Source organism: Penicillium psychrofluorescens (assembly GCF_964197705.1).
Source record: "Penicillium psychrofluorescens genome assembly, chromosome: 3".
In the NCBI taxonomy this organism is placed as follows: Eukaryota; Fungi; Ascomycota; class Eurotiomycetes; order Eurotiales; family Aspergillaceae; genus Penicillium; species Penicillium psychrofluorescens.
In genome coordinates this window covers 775,956-796,092 of record NC_133441.1, presented here as the reverse complement: position 1 = coordinate 796,092, position 20,137 = coordinate 775,956, and the positions used below count along the sequence as shown (strand labels likewise).

Below are 20,137 nucleotides of genomic sequence, written 5' to 3'. Positions count from 1 at the left end.
GGGCGGAGTGGAGATGATGAGGGATGATGGAAGAAGGAATAAGAGAAAGGGAAAAACAGGAAAGAGTTGGAGGGGGTTTTATAGTCTACAAAGGAAGGACACCAGCAGGCACCCAGGCATCAATACACGTGCCTGCAGGAACCCTAAAGAGCTTGATGCTTCAAACTCTTCGTTTATTCAAATGTGTTTGCTATATTGCATTCAAATGAAAAGCAACAAGAGAGTTATCAACCCCATCAAGGAAGACCGTTTGCTTCTGCATGTCCATTTTGATGGGCCCTGCTCTTGGCAATTCTTTCTTCGACCTCTTTCCTTGGGAGAGTATGCACAAAGTCACCATTGAGATATGGAGAGCTCTCTCCCGCAGCTCCAAACTCATACGGCACAAATCCACTGCCAAAAAACCCGAAACGGTTACCTGACCGATATTCTATGTCGTAGTCTTCCCACTGGGGGGTCTTGACAGCTTCGAAAAACAACAGTCGAGATCCTGGCCACATCACGATGGGACCATCAGGCTTGCCCTGCTTGAACCAGCTCTTGCACGGGTCCGCCCAGCACGTCCTTTGAAGATAGGAGCGGCTATGGTCCATGAAATCTTCAATAACGGATTCCTTCGGCGTCATCCGGCGAATATGTTGTTTGTACATTTTCTCGATGACCTATTAAAATAACAAATTGTGAGTCCTTTATGTTCCAAGTTGACTGAGCATCAGATGACATCGAACCTTCAAGAAGTAATTGCTCATCGAGGTGAGGATTGGTAGGATAGCTCCCTGCGCCACGGGAGTGAAGGGACCTGTGAACATGAAGTAGTTGGGCATGCTGGGCGCTGCAATGCCCATGTAGCTCTCCGGCACCTTCTCCCAACGTTTGGCAAGACTCACACCGTCCAGACCTACAACAGGGAATCGAGGTCGGAAAGAAGTATCGAAACCCGTAGCACAGATAATTACATCGCACTCGTATTCGTGACCGGCATGGTCCTTGAAACCTGTCGAAGTGATGCAAGAAATGGTTTCCGTAAAGGTAGTGGTCTTCTCACCGACCAGCGCCTCTAGGTAACCGTTGCCTGGCGTTGGTCGTCGACAGCCTACGTTAAAGTCTTTGGGAATGATCTTGTCCACAAGGCGCGGGTCTCCATTCAGCTTGCGGTGCATTTCCTTATAAGAGAACTGTATGCTTTTAGCATGTGAACCAAATAGAGATCCATGCAAGCTCACCTCATTTCCATTCTGGGACTCGGCTGTATTCCTCAAAACACCTTTATAGCGCAGGTTGATCTCATCCTCAATGACCTTGCGATACTCGCGGTATTTTTCAGGATGCTGGCGCCATTCTGCCTTCTGTTCTTCAGAATCTGTTGCTCAGTTAGCAAATATGGGCTGGCTTTATAAGATTTTCAGGACAAGCCATACACTCTAAATTGGCTCCGTCTGGGCCAGCGAACTTTTGTGCAAATCCCGCGGTGATCCACGTCGGACTGCGCACCCAAGTGTAAAGCTTTGATACTTCAGGATATATCGATGCGACGACCTGGACTCCCGAGGACCCACTCCCAATAACAGCAACCCGCTTTCCTTTTAAATCGTATCCTTCCTCGTATGCCGCCGTGTGGAACAAACGGCCCTTAAAGGTGTCTATGCCGGCAATGTTGGGCCACTTCCAGTGACTGAGGAAGTCAGTAACTGGATTCAGATCCCTATACCAAAGCAAACTCACTTGAGAAATCCAGTGCCGTTCAGAAACACATCACACTCCTCCTCCCACTGCTTCGTGGCATTGGCAACAACCAGGATCCACTTCGACTTCGTGTCATCCCAGGAAGCCTTCACGATTTTCGTCTGCAGTTGAATATATCGATCGAGCCCTTCGTCAAGGACAATTCCTTTTAGATACTGCCAAATCTCCGGAGAGCCACAGTAGTACTTCGACCAGTCGGGGTTCGGTCTCCAGGCAAACTGGTAGCTAGGAGAGGGTCCATCGCAAGCACAGCCGGGATACCGGTTTTCATACCACGTTCCACCGACGTCGGCATTTTTTTCGAAGCACTTGATCTGGACGTTGAGCCCGGCGAGAGCTTTAGGCGCATGGTGGAGGAAGTCAATCCCTGCAGCTCCAGCGCCCATCACAATGACCTTGAAGGGCTGATCATTACTCCAGGGCTCGCCCAGCAGATTTGATCCCACCTTATATCCTCGGGGCGTTGTTTGATGCCATTCCGGATGGTCAACGGGGCGGCCTATCGACGATGGATGAGGGCCCGGTCTATTACTGCCGATTTGAGACATGTCGGGTGGCCGATATTCTCCCATTGTGATAGTGAGTGAGGAATGTTGACGTTGCGACCACCGAGAATAAAAATATAGTCCAGCGCTAAAGCATGTTCCCCGGAAAAGCTCTTTTATCGGATAGATCACCGTAAAGCGCGGTAGCACACGTCGGAGTCAGAGTCTCCGAGCTTTCCCTTTGGAGTTTCCCTTGCTCCTCATACCCCGCTCCCTCCTTTGCCTCGGTGCTTGAGATAGATGCGGTCATATTATCTCCGCCATCTTTCTTCGGAAGAGATGGTTCTGCGTTTGGGAGTTGGCTTTTCGAAAAATGTTCGCATTGTTTTTGGCCCGCTCTCGGCATCGAAGAAGAAGAAATGCCACGCGCCCAGCATAAACTTGTGTATTCAAACATTTATGTAAAGGAGGGTGAAGTAAATAGCTATAAAGTGAATCCAAGATGAGGGGATTTATTATGCAATGTTCGAGATTGACAAATTTATTACAACATAGACGTTCCCTGTTGTAATTTGCACGAAACTGCTATAGACTCTGCGACTTGGGCGACAACGGTTGCGAACGTGATGGCGTTCGAAACCACACCAATGACTTCCGCGATCACGATAACGATGCAGATCAAATAGATTGAAAGATCTGCCTCTAGTAGATTTGAAAATCTGGTCGGAGTTTCGTGAATGCCAAAGCGAATGTCTTGCTGCGCCTCAAGCTCACCGCACCTCTTCGTTACTGCTGGCCTGTGTGCTTTGGCATAACTTCCTGGCTCGTCGTTGATGGTGCATTCATTGTATGCTATGTACTTAATAGGTAGAAAAAAAACTGCTATGGTTGTGATTAATCTTTTATAGCACATTGACCGGGTCTTGTTTCCGTCCTCCAAGGCTCCTTGGAAGTATACTGAAGGTCAATCAGGTATGGCTGAAAAACAACCGGGATCCAAATTGCATGGTGTAAGTTGATCAATTGAAGCTCATTCGCTACAGCTTGACTTACTTTGGATAGTCACTCGCTAATTAAACTCTAGATTTGGAAACACAAAGAGGCCGCAATTCGCTACTAGCTATATTCTCTTAGCTCTTGCTCTTCGGCTCGGTGCTCTTTATGGCATCAATACTCTGGATGACCTTGCGTAACATGACCTATCAAATGAGTCAATCGCGCTTTACGCTGGAACGATGAATATCTGGAAAAGCTAGTACTGAGAGATGCCTCGGCTGATGGACCTCAAGATGTCCCTATCTACGAGGTTCCATTCTATGAGTGTCTACGAGCGAACTTCACTACCGCTGGATCAATCAATAAATCGAGCTATTCCGTCAACATGTGATGGCTTGGTCGATATGACGTGCCGGATTGAAAGTGGGTAAGCGGAATCGGAGTCGGAGTAAGCATAGGGCTAGGTTAGGGTCGGCATTTCGTAGTCGGAGTCCAGAATAGGGTCTAAATGACGCATACAGCGAATGAGGAAAGCACGCCATGCCTTTTTGGTTCTAACTACCCCGAATACGAGCAGCCTCAGTCTGATCCCAAACCTATTCCGCCCAAGATCACCTTGAGGCTTAACAAAAAGGGAGCCCGAGAATTCACACACCGCACGCACCTCCATCACCTCCATAACCTCCATACACGTGGGGCTAGGCTCCCGCAGCCACATAATTCAGGCAAGGCAGAAATGCGTCTCGGAGTCGGAGTGGAGCTTAATAATTCCCATTTAGTGGATCTAGACGTAAACAAACTTTTCTGCTGCCTACATCTAAGCATTGACTGACTCACTAGGCATCATGATGACTAGGACCAAGAGACGAAAATCTATATAAGCCGAGTCAATTTCTGTCTAAATCATGGTCCTCAACTCAAACCGAAGCACTTCATTATTGGTCTACTTTGACTTGAATTCTGCTGCAAATACTAAAGACTACCCTACCCGTCTACAAAATTCTTTCTACACTACTCCACACAATACACTCGCCAATAATATTATAAGCCATGGCTGGTTTCAATATTCAACGACCACCCACCGCATCTCTTGAAGCTCGTCCGCGCAAAGATGTCGAGCTTGCAAAGAACGCGTGGAAATACGTGAACCAGAAAATCGAGAACCGTCGTCAAAACGGAGCTTCGAAAGCGGAAGCAAATACAAAGAGCATCGATACCGACTCTGAGTCAATGATCAGCAAAGCTGATACGCTTGTTGTTGACGGTGATAAATCAGCTGCGAAGAAAGGAAAAGAATGATTTGATACCTTTGACTTATGACAAATGATGTATTGCTTTTGTTGCTTGTATTTGGTAGCGTTGGGTGTTTTTGTGGGGGGCTAATTTTGATGAAGAGGATAAAAAAGGGGTGATGTTTTATTTAGGGACAGCATTGGAAACCCGCAAGTTAATTAACAAATTGTCTACGAGAGTGAAACTTCTATCGTAGCGAAAATTCATACGCCCAGCCCATTTGACCCTTTCCCAGCGCTCTTTTCATGGAACCGTCGCTATAGTTAGCAGAAAACCTATCATGATAAACACGGTCCATGTAGGTACTCAAGAAGACCAAATGGCAAATAAACACAGTAACTAGGTATTTACATTTATACTATCTTTAGTACAAAAATGCAGGCCGTCGAACAAGGTCTCATTCTCAATCGGTCCCGAGTCAGGTTATCATTCATCGAGCGCTGCCTCGAGCCAACAGCTTATCAAACACCCGCTTCTGTGCTTCATCAACCAGTGGCGCAAATTGCGGGTTCACAAGCCCTTGGCCCTTGTCGTAATTAGGTCCGATCTCGAAATTTTGACCTGAGAGTTGATCATCGTCCAAATATCGTTGACAAGCATCGAGGCAGCCTTGCATGGGGGTCAGCAAACCCTCACTGTCCAGAGAATCATAAAATTTATCCGTGGAGAAATTAGTCCGCATGACATTTGGGTTGACCGAGTTCAAAGTGACCCCCTCAGATATTAATGCTTTACCCAAGGAACGAACCAATCCCGTGACTGCATGCTTCGATGTCGTGTACATGGGAAGGGAAGGGCAGCAATAGATGCCGCATACGGATCCTGCTACCACGATTTTTCCCCGAATCCCAAATGCAGTGGGTTGTTGTCGCCGGAACTGCTGCACAGCGAGGGAGACGGTATACAGGAGACCAGAAACATTGACGTCCACGATACTCAAATTGGGTTTCTGGAATTCCTCCGTTGTTGTTGTAGGAAGAAAAATGTTCTCTCCAATGCCGGCTATAGGGTAGACGTAGTCAATCCGGCCGAATAAGTCAATGGCCTTTTGGAATGCTGCCAGTTGTGATTCCCAGCTTGCGACATCCACAGCACCATATGCACCCTGAAGCTCAGCTGCCACTGCTTTCGCTCCAGCCTCGTCGCGATCGGCAATGAACACCTTGATCCCCTTGGCAGCTAGCCAGGTAGCAATAGCTTTGCCTAGGCCGGACGCGCCGCCTGTAATAAAGGCGTTTTGTTGTTGTGTCATCATGAGAGGATGGAAAAAGTGAGAGATATCAAGAAGGGAAGAGTATCATGTGCAATCGGGATCGGTGTATTCTCCGCATTGCTTTATAGCCAGCTTTGCATAGAGATGCCCTCTTCCTGCTATTGCGCCGGGACACGAAAGCCCTTTACTGATGTTCCGCGGTCCTCAAGGACCCACACGGACATGGTTCCGAAGTCATCCAAGGATGAATTCAGTTAGGCTAATGCGGGGAAAGAATAAGTATACGGGGGTTGAGTCCCCGAAACACTCGTTATTAGCTATCGCTCGACAACTAACTAATCCGCCATTGAAGTCCTCAAGGTCCCTCCCATTATCCCATAACCAACTAACTAACACAGACTACCACGCCGGTTTACCCTCCAAAACTCCTCCGCAAAACCAGCCAGCAAACTCCTAGAAAGAACAACATCGCTTGCAGAGAACGGCTTCTTCGAAGCTTTCCTCCCAGCAAATATCTCACGCTTCAACCGAATCCCCTTCTCCGAAGTTACAGTCTCGGTTACAGGATCAGTCGAATATCCCAAGACAGACGTACTCAGCCGTCCGAGCAAACCCTGCGAACGAACGATATCAACACACACGCTCTGATATGCCTTGTTAGTTGGGGCCAGTCTCCACACCGCAATCCTGATGGCGGTATCACTACCAAGACCGCACTCATTGTTATAGTCAAGCTGAATCGTGATAAAAGCCTGCACATTAGACTCGAGAGTTTCCAACCAAATGGACGCTTTACCGGCAAGTTGTGCAAAATCTTCAGCTGTCCCGACTTCGAGGACCACGGAGGGACTGATATATCTCGTTTTCGTGGACGGCACCCAGTAGACATCTGGTTCTAAAGCCCAGTCCCCAATATAGACAATATCCCCCAACGCATCATTCCAGTACATAGTGTCTAGAAGACTCATCTTGAAAAGCTGCCTGTCAACCATTTTCCTGAATATATTAGCGACTACTCTGTAGTGCAGTGGTAGCGGAACTTTGATGGCTAGGGACTGGGTGGGCAGATGATAGCAGTATTTGAGGGATTTGGAGGATGAGGCACGGGCGTCCGCGGAGGTGAGGTCTTGTTCGAACTGGGTGCGTGTGACCGAGGAGAAGATGAGGTGTTGGTGGCCTGTTTGGTGATTTTCGAGGAGCAGGTAGAGGTGGGTTAGTGCTTGGAGGAGTTGGCTTGAGTTGGTGTATTTGATGGAGTCCATTTTTGGTGTTGAGAGATGAAAGTAGATGCTTGCTTGGGATGTGGAGTAGTTGAGAAAGATCTATATAAATGTGCCATACTTCTGTCTACTAATTCTTTCCCATCGGAGACGGTTTCAAGATTGGTATAGTATCTATAGTACACTAGAACTAAGTCTGAGATGTGTAGACCGTACTTTTCCCGTTAGGGCATCGTCTTGAACCAGCAATGACGTGCCCACCACCTACACCTACTCCCTCGAAGCAGCAGCCGACCGACTAGCCCGTTTCCCCTGCTCACTAGGAGTGACCAGTCTCACTTTCTTCGGCGACATCTTCCCCGAAGTCACAGCAGCGGCCCCAGAAGCAGAGGTTGTATTCGCCGAAGCACTAGAGCCAGCCGTACTCCCAGCAGCAGGTGCATTAGCGACGCCCGCGACGCCGAGCATACCCCTAACCTTCTCAACGGCCTTGCTCTCGCCTTTTGTCCAGGGGTCCTTCTTGACGAGACCGACGCCCGCGGAGCGACTCGCCGAGTCGCGGCGCTTGGACTCAGCTTGTAAAGCCTGGCGGTTCGTTTCGCGGCGCGGGCCTGGTCCGCAGTCGTGCGTGCAGCCGGGTGTGGCGCAGCCGCCGGCGCTGATGGTGAGGTCACTGAGCCAGGTTGTGATGCAGGCGAGGTGGCCGCCATGGCCACAGCCCTGGCACCAGGACCAGAGGGCAGAGCCCTTGGGGCGGGGTGGGGCGAAGGAGTTGAAATGGTCGAGTTCAGAGGCTGGGAGGGGTTCTGTTCGGATGGAGGATTGCGAAGAGAGGTGGGAAATGGTTTCGGTTTCGGAATCGGGGCCTGTGAGGAGAGGAGAGGCGGTGCGCTGCTGCTGCTTATCCACCCATTCCGGGGGCGGGTCGATGCTCAAGCAGATGGAGCAGGGGGGTTGGGGTGTGTTGCAGCGGTGGCAAAGGGTGTTGTCGCGGCGCGGGTTCTCGTATGGACGTTGGCAGGTATAGCAGAAGACGTTGATGGAGGTGTCTATTTGGGCGTAGTCGTACACAATGGGATAATCAGGCATGCAGGAGAGACGCAGCTCTGCGGCCTCCATGTTCATGGAATGGCGGATCAGGTGGTCGTTGTAGGTTTGGAAGACGAGCTCGCACTCTGCATATGGGAGGATCTTTTCACAGTCCTTGAAAAGGATGTGAAGCTTCTGGAGGAGATGAGCTGCGGTTTGTATGTCGACGGAAGTACTGCTGCTGTGGTAATAACGGACTGCCTCTTTCAGAATAGCCTCGATACTCCACGGCTTCAAGTCTGTTGTATCTGGACTGAAAGGGAGTTCAACTCGGGAGACATCTTCCGTGATGTCCAGCATCGTTGGATAAGCCGAGAAAAGCGGAGGAATGTCTGTGGATGGCTGGATGTCTCCGGGAAGGGGCTGTTTTAGTGGAGTCGACTCTGTCAGGAACGGGGGCGGGCTAGATGGACGTTCGAGATGGACTTGATTCGACTCCAGGAGAGACTCCTCAAATGACATGGCCTCCTCTAGCACCGCTTCCCGAGGAGAAACCAGGTTAGATTCTCTTCTGGGTCTGCCAGTGGGTCGACCGCCGGCACTGCCATCCGACTCTCCGTGCTGCCGTTCATTAGGCGAGTACGAGGTCCCCACGGATTTTGAAGGATGTGAACCGTCCGTAGATGCCGAAAACATTGGGAAGCTATCGGAGGATCCGTGCTGTTGGTAAGGGTCGAGTGCAGGAGGCCGATTGGACTGCATGGGAGATTCTAGCGTCAAGACTTTCTTTGGGGCCTGTTTGTAGTCACGGATGGCGGCTCGTTTATCCTCCATTTTCTGATCATAATCATCCTCAGAACCTTCACGAGGGTAGTCCGGGTGGTTGCGAATACGCCAGTCCGCCTTGCCAGCAATCGCGCGAGGGGCGGAGCGTTGATCAACATCCGACCCATGGTCGAATGGATCACGGAGCTGATCGGAAGGGTGTGTGCCTGCACTCGAGACCGATTGTCCTTGTTGGAGTGGGGATACGCGATGGGCGTCGGCGCCTGACATACTCCAGCCATTGTGAGAGCTGAGAACTGACGGCGGTAGGGGATCAACATCAATCGCAGCATCGCTCAAGGAAGGGATCTGAGAGTCACCGCTCTCGTAAGAATCCATTTGAGGAGAGTCGGGCAATGGTTTGGCAAGAGGCGTTGTCATGTTTGAGGTACTTTCGGTTTCTGATATCAGACTTCGATGGCCTTCGGTCTCCATGACACCCTTGAACAATCGGCTTTTCACCTTCTCCTCGCTTGGTCGTGGCCGGTCCATCAACAGTCCCTCCTTGGATGACTTCTCTTTGGGACCGGCTTTACCCGCTGGTTGTTGTCTCGCTCTCCGCTGAAGCTCTTGAAGGATGGCGAATTTCACAATCCTCCAAGTCTGAGCCACCTTGGTCAGCGCGACCTCATCCGCGCACTCGGCGTTGTGGTCCAGTGCCTCCATCAAGGAGTTCAGAGTCTCCACGGATGTGCGCCGGCCCCGACGCTCATCCATCAGCGGCGAATAGCGACTAGCCAAGAATCGAAAAACAAAGGCGTCGTTTGTTGCACCGGGGATGCTTCCGGTTGTGCCCAATTGATTCGGTCCGGGGGTCGCAAGCTTTTCCAAGGCTTGATTTAAAGGAAGTACTGGAAGGATGTTATCCACTGTTGGTGGGGTATTGCCCAACGACTTGGATGGCCGATTAGGAGTGGACTTGGTATGTCGGTGCCGAAATGTAGAGACCAGGGCAGCTTCGTCCAGCATGTCCTCTCCGGGACTGTCGTTCAGCGACTTGTCGCCGGGACTCGCCTCGTCCTCTTCGTGGCTTAAGAACTCGGTTACCCTAACACGCCGCGTGGGCCGTTTCTGGGCAAACGCGACAAACTCGCCATTGGGACTCCAGGCCACCGAACACATCGGCCGGCGGTTAACCACATTAGGCGCATAGCGGACATCGGTCTGGGTGAACGCCCCAGCCTCGCCGACTGTCCACAGCAGGTCCTTGGAGCGCCAGAGCAGATCGGTTGCCGGGGAATCATACCGATCGAATTCACGAAACGGGACATGCGGACGGCGAAGGTCCCAAAGATGTATTCGCGGGTCTTCCTTGTCGTAAGAAGTAACGATCTGAGATGACTGCCACTCTCCCAACGCTGGCGATTCGCCCACCCATGACGGGGGTCGCCATCGCACATTCGTGACGGCCTGGGGGGTTCGGAACTGAAAGGCGGGCTTTTGTCTTCGTTCTGCGGACGAGGAGAAATCCCAAACCTTGACTTGGCGGTCTGTGCCACCACTGACGATGTGTTTCCCATCGGGGTGCCAATCGACCGAAAAACATGGGCGATCATGAGCCGCAATGCGCATCAGTGGCGCATTGCCTTTCCGCTGGTCCCACATTTGGATGGCACCGCTGTCCGCGGCGGTCGCAAACACGACGCCGTCGCTGGGCGACCACCGGACGTCCCGGATGGCATCACTGTTGCCATGGTACACATGCTTACTCCCACACGTGGAGGTGCCGCGATTCGTGGGAGCCGCTCGCAGATCCCACATGCGGATGGTGCCATCTTGGCTGCCCGACAACAGCCACGCGGCGAAATGGGGGTTGAAGGCCAGCCGGTGCACCTGGCGGTTGTGGCCCTGGAAGCGACATAATTGGAGGCCGGGCCGCTGCAGGTCGTAAATGACAATGCGGCCGTTCGCGACGGCCGTGGCAATTGTCCGGTCGTAATTGCCATGGGACCACTTCACGTCGCGTACGTTCAACTGGTCCTTGTGCGGCATGGACACGCCCGCGTCATGGTGGGCGGAAGCATAGCTGATGACCGTATTTCGGACGTTGAATTCTTCGGAGGAGTGGTCGGGCGAGACGCGGATGGTTTTCAAGATCTCTTTGCCAGCGATGACCGCGTGCGTGCGCTGGGGCGAGATGTCGAGCGCGACGATGGGGATTCCGGTTTTATGGGTGACGGTCTGGGGCTCGCCTGGTCTGCAAGAGGTGTTAAAACGACCAGTCTAAGAGCGGTGTGTCCCATGTGTCCCGTGTGAAGGAATGCAGCACTTACAACGATTTGGACCTGATCGACCGGGGACCCTCCGGGCCGTTCTGCGGGCTCGGGGGACGCGACCCGGAGAAGAACGGTTGGGCGAACCTGGCGAGCGCGTTGGCCGCCCGATGGGAGTATTTGGGCGGCGGTGGCGGGGGTGGAGGCGCCGGAGAGCGAGCTGGATCGGACATGGTTGGCGGCCATGCTGGGGTGGGAGAGAAACAGGGCGGGTGTGTGGACGGATGAGAGAGGAAGGTCGAGGATGTGGTGAGAGCGGTGAGTGCTGGCGACAGCGACCACCAGCCGATGATGATGATAGTATGCGGACGGACCAGGACTAAGCCGTCTAGACTATGGGCTAGCCGTGAGTAGTCTACCCTGTCGAGTTACCCACCCCAGTCAAGCTAAGGCGGCCCCTGCAGCTAATCATAAGTACATCTCTGGGGGCTCGGACGGTACTACATGATCTAGATCGAGGTCTTTTTCGGTCGTGGGTTTAAAAATGTGATGCTAACCAGACTGCCATACTGGACTTTCCAAGTCCGACTCGGAGGCAAACATTTCGATCGTGTCTCGGAGATCACTAGCATTATTATCATCAGCAGGCCAGACCTGATCCACCCCGTCATTATTCCCCTCACCTTCTCTTCTCGCTCTTCCTCTTTCTTCCTTCGCTTCCTTCCTACAACATCTTTTTTTCCTCTTCACCTTCACCTTCCTCTTTCTCTTCCTCTTCACCTTCCTCTTCCCTCTCTCCTTCCCCTCTCTCTCTCCCTCTCTCCCTCTCTCTCTCCTCAACACACGCCGCATCGGCGAGAGTCGATCTCGTCCGTAAGTCACCATGGCCCATCTCACCATGGCCCATCTCCCTCTCTGCCTCGCTCCCATGACCTCTGCTCAGCCCTATGCACGAGACCTCTCCCCAACAAGCAAAACTAAGAAAAAGCAGAAGAACCTTCGATCAAGCCAAGCTTCCACGTGGGTGTTCGGTGCTCGTCCCCCCACGTCCGTCCGTGATCGGCCATTTTCGTTCCCCGTCGATCCTCAACCATCCGAATCCCGAATCCGTCCATTCTCTCTGCTTTTCTTCTTCCCCTTCCAACTCGCCCCCCTTCCAACCGGCCCCCTTCCCCATCTCTCACGGGGATTTTCTCGGTCGTCGGGTCATGGAAATCGTGTGAACCGTCTTTTGGTCGTGCTGGATATTGGGAGGACTAGCCACCATGGATTCCCACGCAGCCAGTGAGCTGCTGCCGTACCTGCGTACCTGTTACCCCCTCTTCCTTTTCGTCCTCTTTATCGTGGCCTTTTTGGCCAATACCATGATCGCGGCGCGAAATGTTCACAAAACCGTTTCGCAACGCATGGGCCCCGGTGGGCGCCCACTGCCGATGCGGTCGAGAAGCTCCAACTCCAACACTTATCGCCAAACACAGCAGTTTTCCAAGACTGTAAAACGATTTTTCAACTGGCTATCCGTGGGCATCCTGGTGACGTGGCTCGCCGATGCCGTTATTTTTATCGTCCATGCGTTGGTGGCGCGGTCCGAGCATTGGTGGCAAGGACAATCAGTCGTTGTATGTGCAAGGCTGGATCCAAAAAAAAAAGCAAAAAATTGCCGAACTCTAACTCATACCATAGATCTGCATCATCGCCTCGTTCTTCGTGTATTCGGTCATCCTGATATCCTTACTTGACACCTCTCCTTCCCCAACACTCGCTCATTTCGTCTCGTGGTCGGTCGCCATCCCGATTGAACTAGTCATTCTCAGCGCATCCCTGTCGATTTATACGGCGCCACACCATGAGCCTATTGTGGGAGATCCCGAAGGTGGTAGTTTACGGAAGAGAATTACCTTGTGGGAATACCTGGAAGTGGTCGCCGGCAGCGTGCGCGTTCTCCTTCTGTTCGTGCTGGTGTTGCTCTATGCGTGCAACTCCCTGAGCATGAAACACTACGAGAAGAAGGCCCAGCGACAGGCCAACGGGACAACGGAAGCTACGGGCTTGTTGGATCCTGCATCTGCCGAGTCTGGCGCCGCCAACGGCAACGGCAATGGTTACGGCTCGACCAACGGTGGTCCGCGCGGTCAGCAGCCTAAAGGCCCAGATCCGTGGGTACGCCCAACGACTGCACCGTCAACGACTTGGTGGGAGTATCTGAGCGGATACTCTCTCTTTTTTCCATACCTGTGGCCATCCAAGTCGCGTCGCCTGCAGATAGTCGTGGTGATATGCTTCGGCCTTCTTGTTGCCCAGCGAGTTGTCAATGTGATGGTGCCGTATCAGGTAGAAAAGATCACCAATATCCTGGCCAGTGACAACGGGGAAGAATTTCGAGTCCCGTGGTTTGAAATTTGCATGTATGTGATCTATCGGTGGTTGCAGGGCGGCCAGGGCTTGCTCAGCTCGGTTCGCTCAAGCCTCTGGATTCCAGTGGGCCAATATTCCTACATGGAGCTTTCTACCGCCGCCTTTGAGCATGTCCACGGTCTCAGCTTGGACTTTCATCTGGGCAAGAAGACAGGAGAAGTCCTGTCTGCCCTGAGCAAGGGAAGCTCAATCAATACGTTCCTCGAGCAGGTCACCTTCCAGGTAGTGCCGATGTTGATTGATCTTGGGGTTGCCGTTGGGTACTTCCTCATTTTCTTTGATGCGTACTACGCTCTGGTGGTCGGGATTTCCACCTTTGGGTATTTGTACGTCACCATTCGCATGGCTCAATGGAGAGCGACCATCAGGCGGCAGATGGTGAATGCTTCGAGACAGGAAGATGCTGTGAAGTGAGTTGTCTTTGCGCGTAATCTTCCGGACAGTGGCTAATGATGGTCTCAGGAACGATTCTATGGTTTCCTACGAAACCGTCAAATATTTCAACGCCGAGCAGTACGAGTTTGATCGATACCGGGGTGCAGTGAGCGACTACCAAAAGGCGGAGTACCACGTACTCTTCTCTTTGACGCTACTCAACACCTGCCAGAACACTGTCTTCATGTTCGGTCTACTGATTACGTGCTTTATTGCGGCCTACCAGGTCTCCATGGGCCAGCAACCTGTGGGCCGGTTCGTTGCTCTGCTGACCTATATGGCTCAGCTGCAAGGGCCATTGAACTTCTTCGGCACCTTCTATCGCTCCATCCAATCTGCGCTGATCAACGCCGAGCGCATGTTGGAGCTTTTCCGAGAGCAACCATCGGTGGTTGATAACCCCCGTGCGGCTCCGTTGGCCATGTGCAAGGGTGACATCAATTTCGATAATGTGCAGTTTTCATATGATTCTCGCAAAACGGCATTGAATGGGCTTGGTTTCCACTGTAAACCGGGGACCACCACAGCCTTGGTTGGGGAATCAGGCGGCGGCAAATCGACCGTGTTCCGTCTATTGTTTCGCTTCTACAACCCTGAAAAGGGATGTATCCGCATTGACGGGCACGATGTGCAGGATCTCACCATTGATTCGGTTCGCAAGCACATCGGCGTGGTGCCCCAGGATACAGTATTGTTCAACGAGACCCTAATGTACAATTTGAAGTACGCCAATCCGGATGCGACAGATGAGGATGTTTATGAGGCCTGCCGAGCGGCGAGTATCCACGACAAGATCCTGACATTCCCCGATGGCTACTGCACCAAGGTCGGAGAGCGCGGCCTGCGGCTCAGCGGTGGCGAGAAACAGCGTGTGGCCATCGCGCGCACCATTCTCAAGAACCCGCGCATCATTCTCCTAGACGAAGCCACGGCCGCCCTTGACACGGAAACGGAAGAGCAGATCCAAAAAGCCTTGGCGAGCCTTGCACACGGCCGGACCATGCTGGTGATTGCGCACCGGCTCAGCACCATCACCACAGCAGATCGCATCTTAGTTTTGCACGGCGGTCGGGTGGTCGAGAGCGGCACACACGAAGAGCTCTTGGCCCTGAAGGGTTCCTACTCTGGCATGTGGCGGAAGCAGATCCGCGCCCAAAAGGCAGCGCAAGAAGCCCAAGTTCTTCAAGACCGGGCCAACGGTGTCCTGAACGGACCGAGCGATGACAGCTCCAGTCAATCCGACGAAGATCGGAACAACGGCACCGGGCATCCGCGCCACTGATTTTGATTTTTATGTATTTCATGTGTGCACATTTTTGATACTCTTATCTCTGTTTGACGGGAAAAGCAACAATTCCGAGGGTCCCATGGGAAGTAATAATGAATGAATCGGACGCTGCATGCAATGGGGGGCAAGCTGTTTCTTTATTTCTCTCTTTTTTTTTTCGGGTCCATTGCATTTTTCTCTCTCGTTCTCTCAATTTGGCGTTCGGGACATCTTTTACGACGTGTACGACCCGTATGCATGTCACCGCCGTTCCTTGTCTGTCTCTGTTTCATACGCACCGCAGGGCCGGGAGAACAGTGGTCACAGCTGGGGAAACTGGAAATAAAACTAGAGTAATCGCTAGGTTCGCCAGAACAGATATATTAATACAGATGTTCATTCGAGGCCTTTGCAAATGCCTTCCACTTTATTGGTTGATCGCCAAGACATGCACTTCGGCCCGGGGAAGCTTGGTCCTTTTTTTCCCTTTCCCATCTCTCTCCGTCACTCACTCATCACTACCACCAGTTCCAGACCTGACACAGATCTTGGAAAATACATCACAATGCATTCCCCATCACCCCAACTCCTACGTGCCCTGCGCACCTCTTTAACCAGCACTCGTCTTGTGCGCCCGAGCCCGTCTCAACACCTCCGACACGCCATGACCTCGCTCAACAACACCCAACTCTCAATCCATGGCATCCCATCAACAAGTCGCCACAACTCCACCTCCGACCGTCCAGCACGCATGGTCTCCCGAGCGCACGCTGCCAAACCAACCAGCCACGACCGCGGCCCCGAGTCCAAGGAAGACACACAAACAGACTTCGCCGCGCTGAACGTGCTAGGCAACATCCCCGCTCCGACAACAGCCATCGACGCCTGTCTAGACAGTGGATTCCATCTCAACAGCGGCGTCAAGATCACCGGCGGCGACGCACTATTGCTCGTCGGCGGCGAAGCATTCGCTTGGCGGCCGTGGAAGGCGTTTGAGGAGACGGAGACAAAGACAAAGGATGCGAAGGCGGCTATGATTAATGCCAAAGGCCAGTTTGAGGTTGAGGAGCAGGTTTGGGGGCTTTTGAGTATGGTGTGGCCGCGCCCAGGTAGGTTTTTTTCGGATTTTCCCCCTGGAGGATGGACTAGATTGGATTGAATTGTTTACTGGTGCTAATGGAGGTATTGTTTCTGTCTAGATATGCTCATTCTCGGACTTGGGGCGTCCATGTTCCCTCTCTCGCCGGAGACGAAGCGCCATATCAACTCGTTGGGCATTCGCGTGGATATCCAGGATACCAGGAATGCGGCGGCGCAGTTTAACCTGCTGGCTACGGAGCGCGGAGTCAACGAGATTGCGGCGGCGTTGATTCCGATCGGGTGGAAGGGGAGGTCATAGGATGAGTGAGGAATGTTACATTTGTAGAAACATAGTTGAAATATACGCAAATGACCGCTGCTTCCCGATGATGTAAAACGTGACCGATCATGTGAGCTCCTATCTTATCGCATCCTCCATCTCTCCAGCTTCTTTTCCGCTACTCCCCCAACCATACCCATCTTGGGGTTGTTCTGATTCATCGCCTTCTCTCATCTCTCTCTCCCTCACTCTATCACACATACGCCATGGCGCAGGAAGAGCCTCTGCTGGCTCCGCGTCCGTCCTCCGACCGCTCCTCCATGCGCAATGCGGAGGAGGAGGATGCCCTCCTTACCGGCGAACGAACCACTCGCCCTGATGAACGGCGACGGGGCTGGGCTGTTTGGCGGGAGATTGGACTCGTCGCCTGGGCGCTCATTGCCACGATTGCAGTAGTCGTTCTCGCCGTGGTATACCAGCACGAAACGACCAAAAGCCACAGCCAGTCTACATCGTGGGGCCCCGGCGGCAAGCCGTCTGGGAAACGTAACCTGATCTTCATGGTCTCGGATGGCATGGGACCGACCAGTCTCTCGATGACGAGGAGTTTCAGACAACTAACGGACGGCCTGCCCATTGACGATATCTTGGTCCTGGATCAGCATCACATTGGGACATCGCGAACCCGCTCTAGCTCCAGCTTGGTGACGGACTCTGCGGCTGGAGCGACCGCTTTCTCCTGCGGACACAAGAGTTACAATGGTGCTATATCCGTACTCCCGGACCACTCTCCCTGCGGGACCGTGCTGGAAGCTGCTGCGTTGGCGGGGTACAAGACCGGACTGGTGGTGACAACGCGCATCACGGACGCAACGCCAGCGTGTTTTGCATCGCATGCCAACCTGCGAAGCTACGAAGATAGCATCGCCGAACAAGAAATCGGCGAACACCCACTTGGACGCGTGGTGGACCTCATTCTCGGTGGCGGGAGATGCCATTTCTTGCCCAATTCCACGGACGGAAGCTGTCGGGGCGATGACCGCGATCTGGTTGCCGCTGCAACAGATAATGGATTTCACTATATGCAAGACCGTGCTGGGTTCGATGCGCTCAATGGTGGGACTGAGGCTAAACTCCCCATGCTGGGTCTCTTTGCTGAGAAGGATATTCCTTATGAGATCGATCGTCGCTCTCAGAGCGAGGTTTATCCGTCTCTTGAGGAGATGACTCGCACGGCACTCACGGTGCTGAGCAAGGCCACTGAAGACAGTGAGCAAGGGTTCTTCATCATGATCGAAGGCTCCCGGATTGATCACGCCGGGCACGGCAATGACCCTGCTGCGCAAGTGCACGAGGTCTTGGCGTACGATAAGGCATTTGCTGCGGTCCTGGACTTTTTGGACGAAAGTTCAACGCCGGGCGTGCTGGTCAGCACGTCCGACCACGAGACTGGCGGGTTGTCCGCAGCGAAACAGCTGCACAAGAGCTACCCGGAGTACTTGTGGCTTCCCGGCGTGCTAGCCAATGCGAGCCACTCGAGCGAGTATCTCGATGCCCAGCTGAAAGAATACCTGTCTGGCCCGGGTAAGGTTGACGACGAGGCAAAGCAGCAAACTTATATTCGGCAAACCCTGCTGGAGAAGGGACTTGGTATCACGGATGCCACTGATGCAGAGGTGGACGCCTTGCTCCACGCAGATTCACAAGCTCCGCCGCAGTACGTTTTTGCAGATCTGATTAGCCGCCGTGCCCAGCTCGGCTGGTCTACTCACGGCCACTCCGGTAAGTACTTGGTCCTAGTTACATCGTTATCAATTGCTAACAACTCCCCAGCCGTCGACGTCAACATCTACGCTTCCTGCTCGAAAGACGCCTGGCCGCTGGTAGGCAATCATGAAAACACCGACGTCGGCTCATTCCTAGCCAGCTACCTGGATCTCGATATCAGTAGCGTCACGAAGCGCCTCCAGTCCTCCGCATACTGGTCCCCGGACGCATCCGCACAGGATGTCTCAACCGAGTTTAGCTGGATGGGCGACCCTGTCGGTGCTGAGCTTCGGACGGATGGTCTGGACAGGTATCATGGAGACTTTAGGAAGCGGGATCTTGGAGAGTGTGGCTGTGGTGGAGTGCATTGATCTCATCTATCTTATACTATCTCGCATCTCGGTTGCTATTTTTTTTTTGGGCGTTACTTTGATCCTGGGTTGAGATTAGCATTGATATCTATCTGTTTCTTCATCTACAATAACATTTGTCTACATACAATGCAACAATATTGATTTCCAATCAAGCTCCACACATTTCCCGCTAAGAGTCGCCACCGACCCGCTGAAGAAAGTCAAATTCATGCTGGGGAGTGGTGGGGCGGGTAAATGCAGCAGGTATTAGCCGACGACATCGTATTTAAGTGTCTCGCTGATCCCGTTTGCGCCCACATACATTCACCCATCTGTCTATCTATCTGTCGCTATGGGAAAACGCATCGTCTTCACCGGAGGCTCTGGCAAGGCCGGCCGCCATTGCATCCCATATCTCCTCGCACAAGGCCACCAAGTCCTCAATCTGGATCTGAACCCACTCCCCAACCCAGACGGCGTGGGCATCAACCCAGACGTGTACACCTTAAAATGCGACCTAACAGACAGCGGCCAAGTCTTCAACGCACTCTCCTCGCACTTCAACATGGGCGAGTACGAGATCGAGCGCAATCTGAGCAAGGAATCACCAACCACCCCGCCAGATGCGGTGATCCACTTCGCAGCACACGCGCGCAACATGCTCGTCCCAGACAACGAAACGTTCAAAGCCAACGTAGTCAGCACGTACAACGTCATCGAAGCAGCCTGCAAACTCGGCATCAAGAAAGTGATCATCGGCAGCTCGGAGACAACCTACGGCGTCTGCTTCACGCAGGGAGACTCGGAGTATCACTCATTCCCGCTGGAAGAAGACTACGACGTCAATCCAATGGACTCGTACGCTCTCAGCAAACTCTGCGGCGAACAGACAGCGCGGGCCTTCGCGCGCAGATTCAACGCCGATATCTACGCCCTGCGTATCGGGAATGTTATCGACCCCATCCAATACGAGTCCGAGTTTGCGGGGTTTGTGAAGAAGCCTGAGACACGGAAAAGGAATGCGTGGAGTTATGTCGATGCTCGTGATCTGGGCCAGATCTGCCATTTGGCTGTGATGAAGGAAGGGCTGGGTTATCAGGTTTTTAACGCTACGAATGATACTATCACGACGGAGGAGCCGACAGAGGCATTTTTAAAGCGCATTTGTCCTGAGACTCCGATTACGAGGAAGATGGGGCAGTGGGAGGCGCCCTTGAGTAATCGGAAGATTAGGGAAGTGTTGGGCTTTAAGGATCAGCACGATTGGAGGAAGTACGTTACCTTGTGAGAGAATGGGTCTGAAGGTGGTCGTGGGTATGGGAAGACAAGATTTGGAAATGGTTTAGTGTGCAATTCACCCTCTCAATGGCTTGATTTGTTTAGATGGAAGTGTATATAGGGAAGGCTGCACATCATATCCTTTCTAGCTTGTACGTACATCGACGCAATCCTAAGAACGTCGTCAAACAGCCCGTCAGAGATGGATACTGTCTATTATACTATACATAAATAAAAACTCCAAC

General features: G+C 52.6%; 9 protein-coding genes across 9 annotated transcripts; 5 read left to right on the top strand and 4 right to left on the bottom strand.

Annotated features, from left to right (window-relative positions):
* Window positions 1–236: 236 nt before the first annotated feature.
* Window positions 237–2,315, bottom strand: PFLUO_LOCUS4426 (uncharacterized protein; the record flags this gene model as incomplete). The annotated part of the gene is made up of 5 exons (XM_073781774.1): window positions 237–662; window positions 729–1,175; window positions 1,224–1,360; window positions 1,419–1,672; window positions 1,723–2,315. 5 exons carry the CDS (start codon window positions 2,313–2,315, stop codon window positions 237–239), a joined length of 1,857 nt encoding a protein of 618 aa, XP_073638496.1.
* Window positions 2,316–4,274: 1,959 nt separating this feature from the next.
* PFLUO_LOCUS4425 (uncharacterized protein) lies at window positions 4,275–4,523 on the top strand (the record flags this gene model as incomplete). The annotated part of the gene is made up of 1 exon (XM_073781773.1): window positions 4,275–4,523. The coding sequence occupies one exon, from the start codon at window positions 4,275–4,277 to the stop codon at window positions 4,521–4,523; it is 249 nt and encodes an 82-aa protein (XP_073638495.1).
* A 424-nt stretch (window positions 4,524–4,947) lies between these two features.
* Window positions 4,948–5,769, bottom strand: PFLUO_LOCUS4424 (uncharacterized protein; the record flags this gene model as incomplete). The annotated part of the gene is made up of 1 exon (XM_073781772.1): window positions 4,948–5,769. One exon carries the CDS (start codon window positions 5,767–5,769, stop codon window positions 4,948–4,950), a length of 822 nt encoding a protein of 273 aa, XP_073638494.1.
* A 350-nt stretch (window positions 5,770–6,119) lies between these two features.
* On the bottom strand, window positions 6,120–6,992 carry PFLUO_LOCUS4423 (uncharacterized protein; the record flags this gene model as incomplete). The annotated part of the gene is made up of 1 exon (XM_073781771.1): window positions 6,120–6,992. The coding sequence occupies one exon, from the start codon at window positions 6,990–6,992 to the stop codon at window positions 6,120–6,122; it is 873 nt and encodes a 290-aa protein (XP_073638493.1).
* A 228-nt stretch (window positions 6,993–7,220) lies between these two features.
* Window positions 7,221–11,250, bottom strand: PFLUO_LOCUS4422 (SEA (Seh1-associated) complex subunit; the record flags this gene model as incomplete). The annotated part of the gene is made up of 2 exons (XM_073781770.1): window positions 7,221–11,001; window positions 11,078–11,250. The coding sequence occupies 2 exons, from the start codon at window positions 11,248–11,250 to the stop codon at window positions 7,221–7,223; spliced, it is 3,954 nt and encodes a 1,317-aa protein (XP_073638492.1).
* Window positions 11,251–12,282: 1,032 nt separating this feature from the next.
* Window positions 12,283–15,149, top strand: PFLUO_LOCUS4421 (ATP-binding cassette-type vacuolar membrane transporter Hmt1; the record flags this gene model as incomplete). The annotated part of the gene is made up of 3 exons (XM_073781769.1): window positions 12,283–12,636; window positions 12,701–13,842; window positions 13,895–15,149. 3 exons carry the CDS (start codon window positions 12,283–12,285, stop codon window positions 15,147–15,149), a joined length of 2,751 nt encoding a protein of 916 aa, XP_073638491.1.
* A 550-nt stretch (window positions 15,150–15,699) lies between these two features.
* On the top strand, window positions 15,700–16,533 carry PFLUO_LOCUS4420 (uncharacterized protein; the record flags this gene model as incomplete). The annotated part of the gene is made up of 2 exons (XM_073781768.1): window positions 15,700–16,243; window positions 16,334–16,533. 2 exons carry the CDS (start codon window positions 15,700–15,702, stop codon window positions 16,531–16,533), a joined length of 744 nt encoding a protein of 247 aa, XP_073638490.1.
* A 227-nt stretch (window positions 16,534–16,760) lies between these two features.
* On the top strand, window positions 16,761–18,632 carry PFLUO_LOCUS4419 (vacuolar alkaline phosphatase; the record flags this gene model as incomplete). The annotated part of the gene is made up of 2 exons (XM_073781767.1): window positions 16,761–18,276; window positions 18,328–18,632. 2 exons carry the CDS (start codon window positions 16,761–16,763, stop codon window positions 18,630–18,632), a joined length of 1,821 nt encoding a protein of 606 aa, XP_073638489.1.
* A 334-nt stretch (window positions 18,633–18,966) lies between these two features.
* PFLUO_LOCUS4418 (uncharacterized protein) lies at window positions 18,967–19,902 on the top strand (the record flags this gene model as incomplete). Its single annotated transcript, XM_073781765.1, has 1 exon — window positions 18,967–19,902. The coding sequence occupies one exon, from the start codon at window positions 18,967–18,969 to the stop codon at window positions 19,900–19,902; it is 936 nt and encodes a 311-aa protein (XP_073638488.1).
* Between the last annotated feature and the right edge of the window lie 235 nt (window positions 19,903–20,137).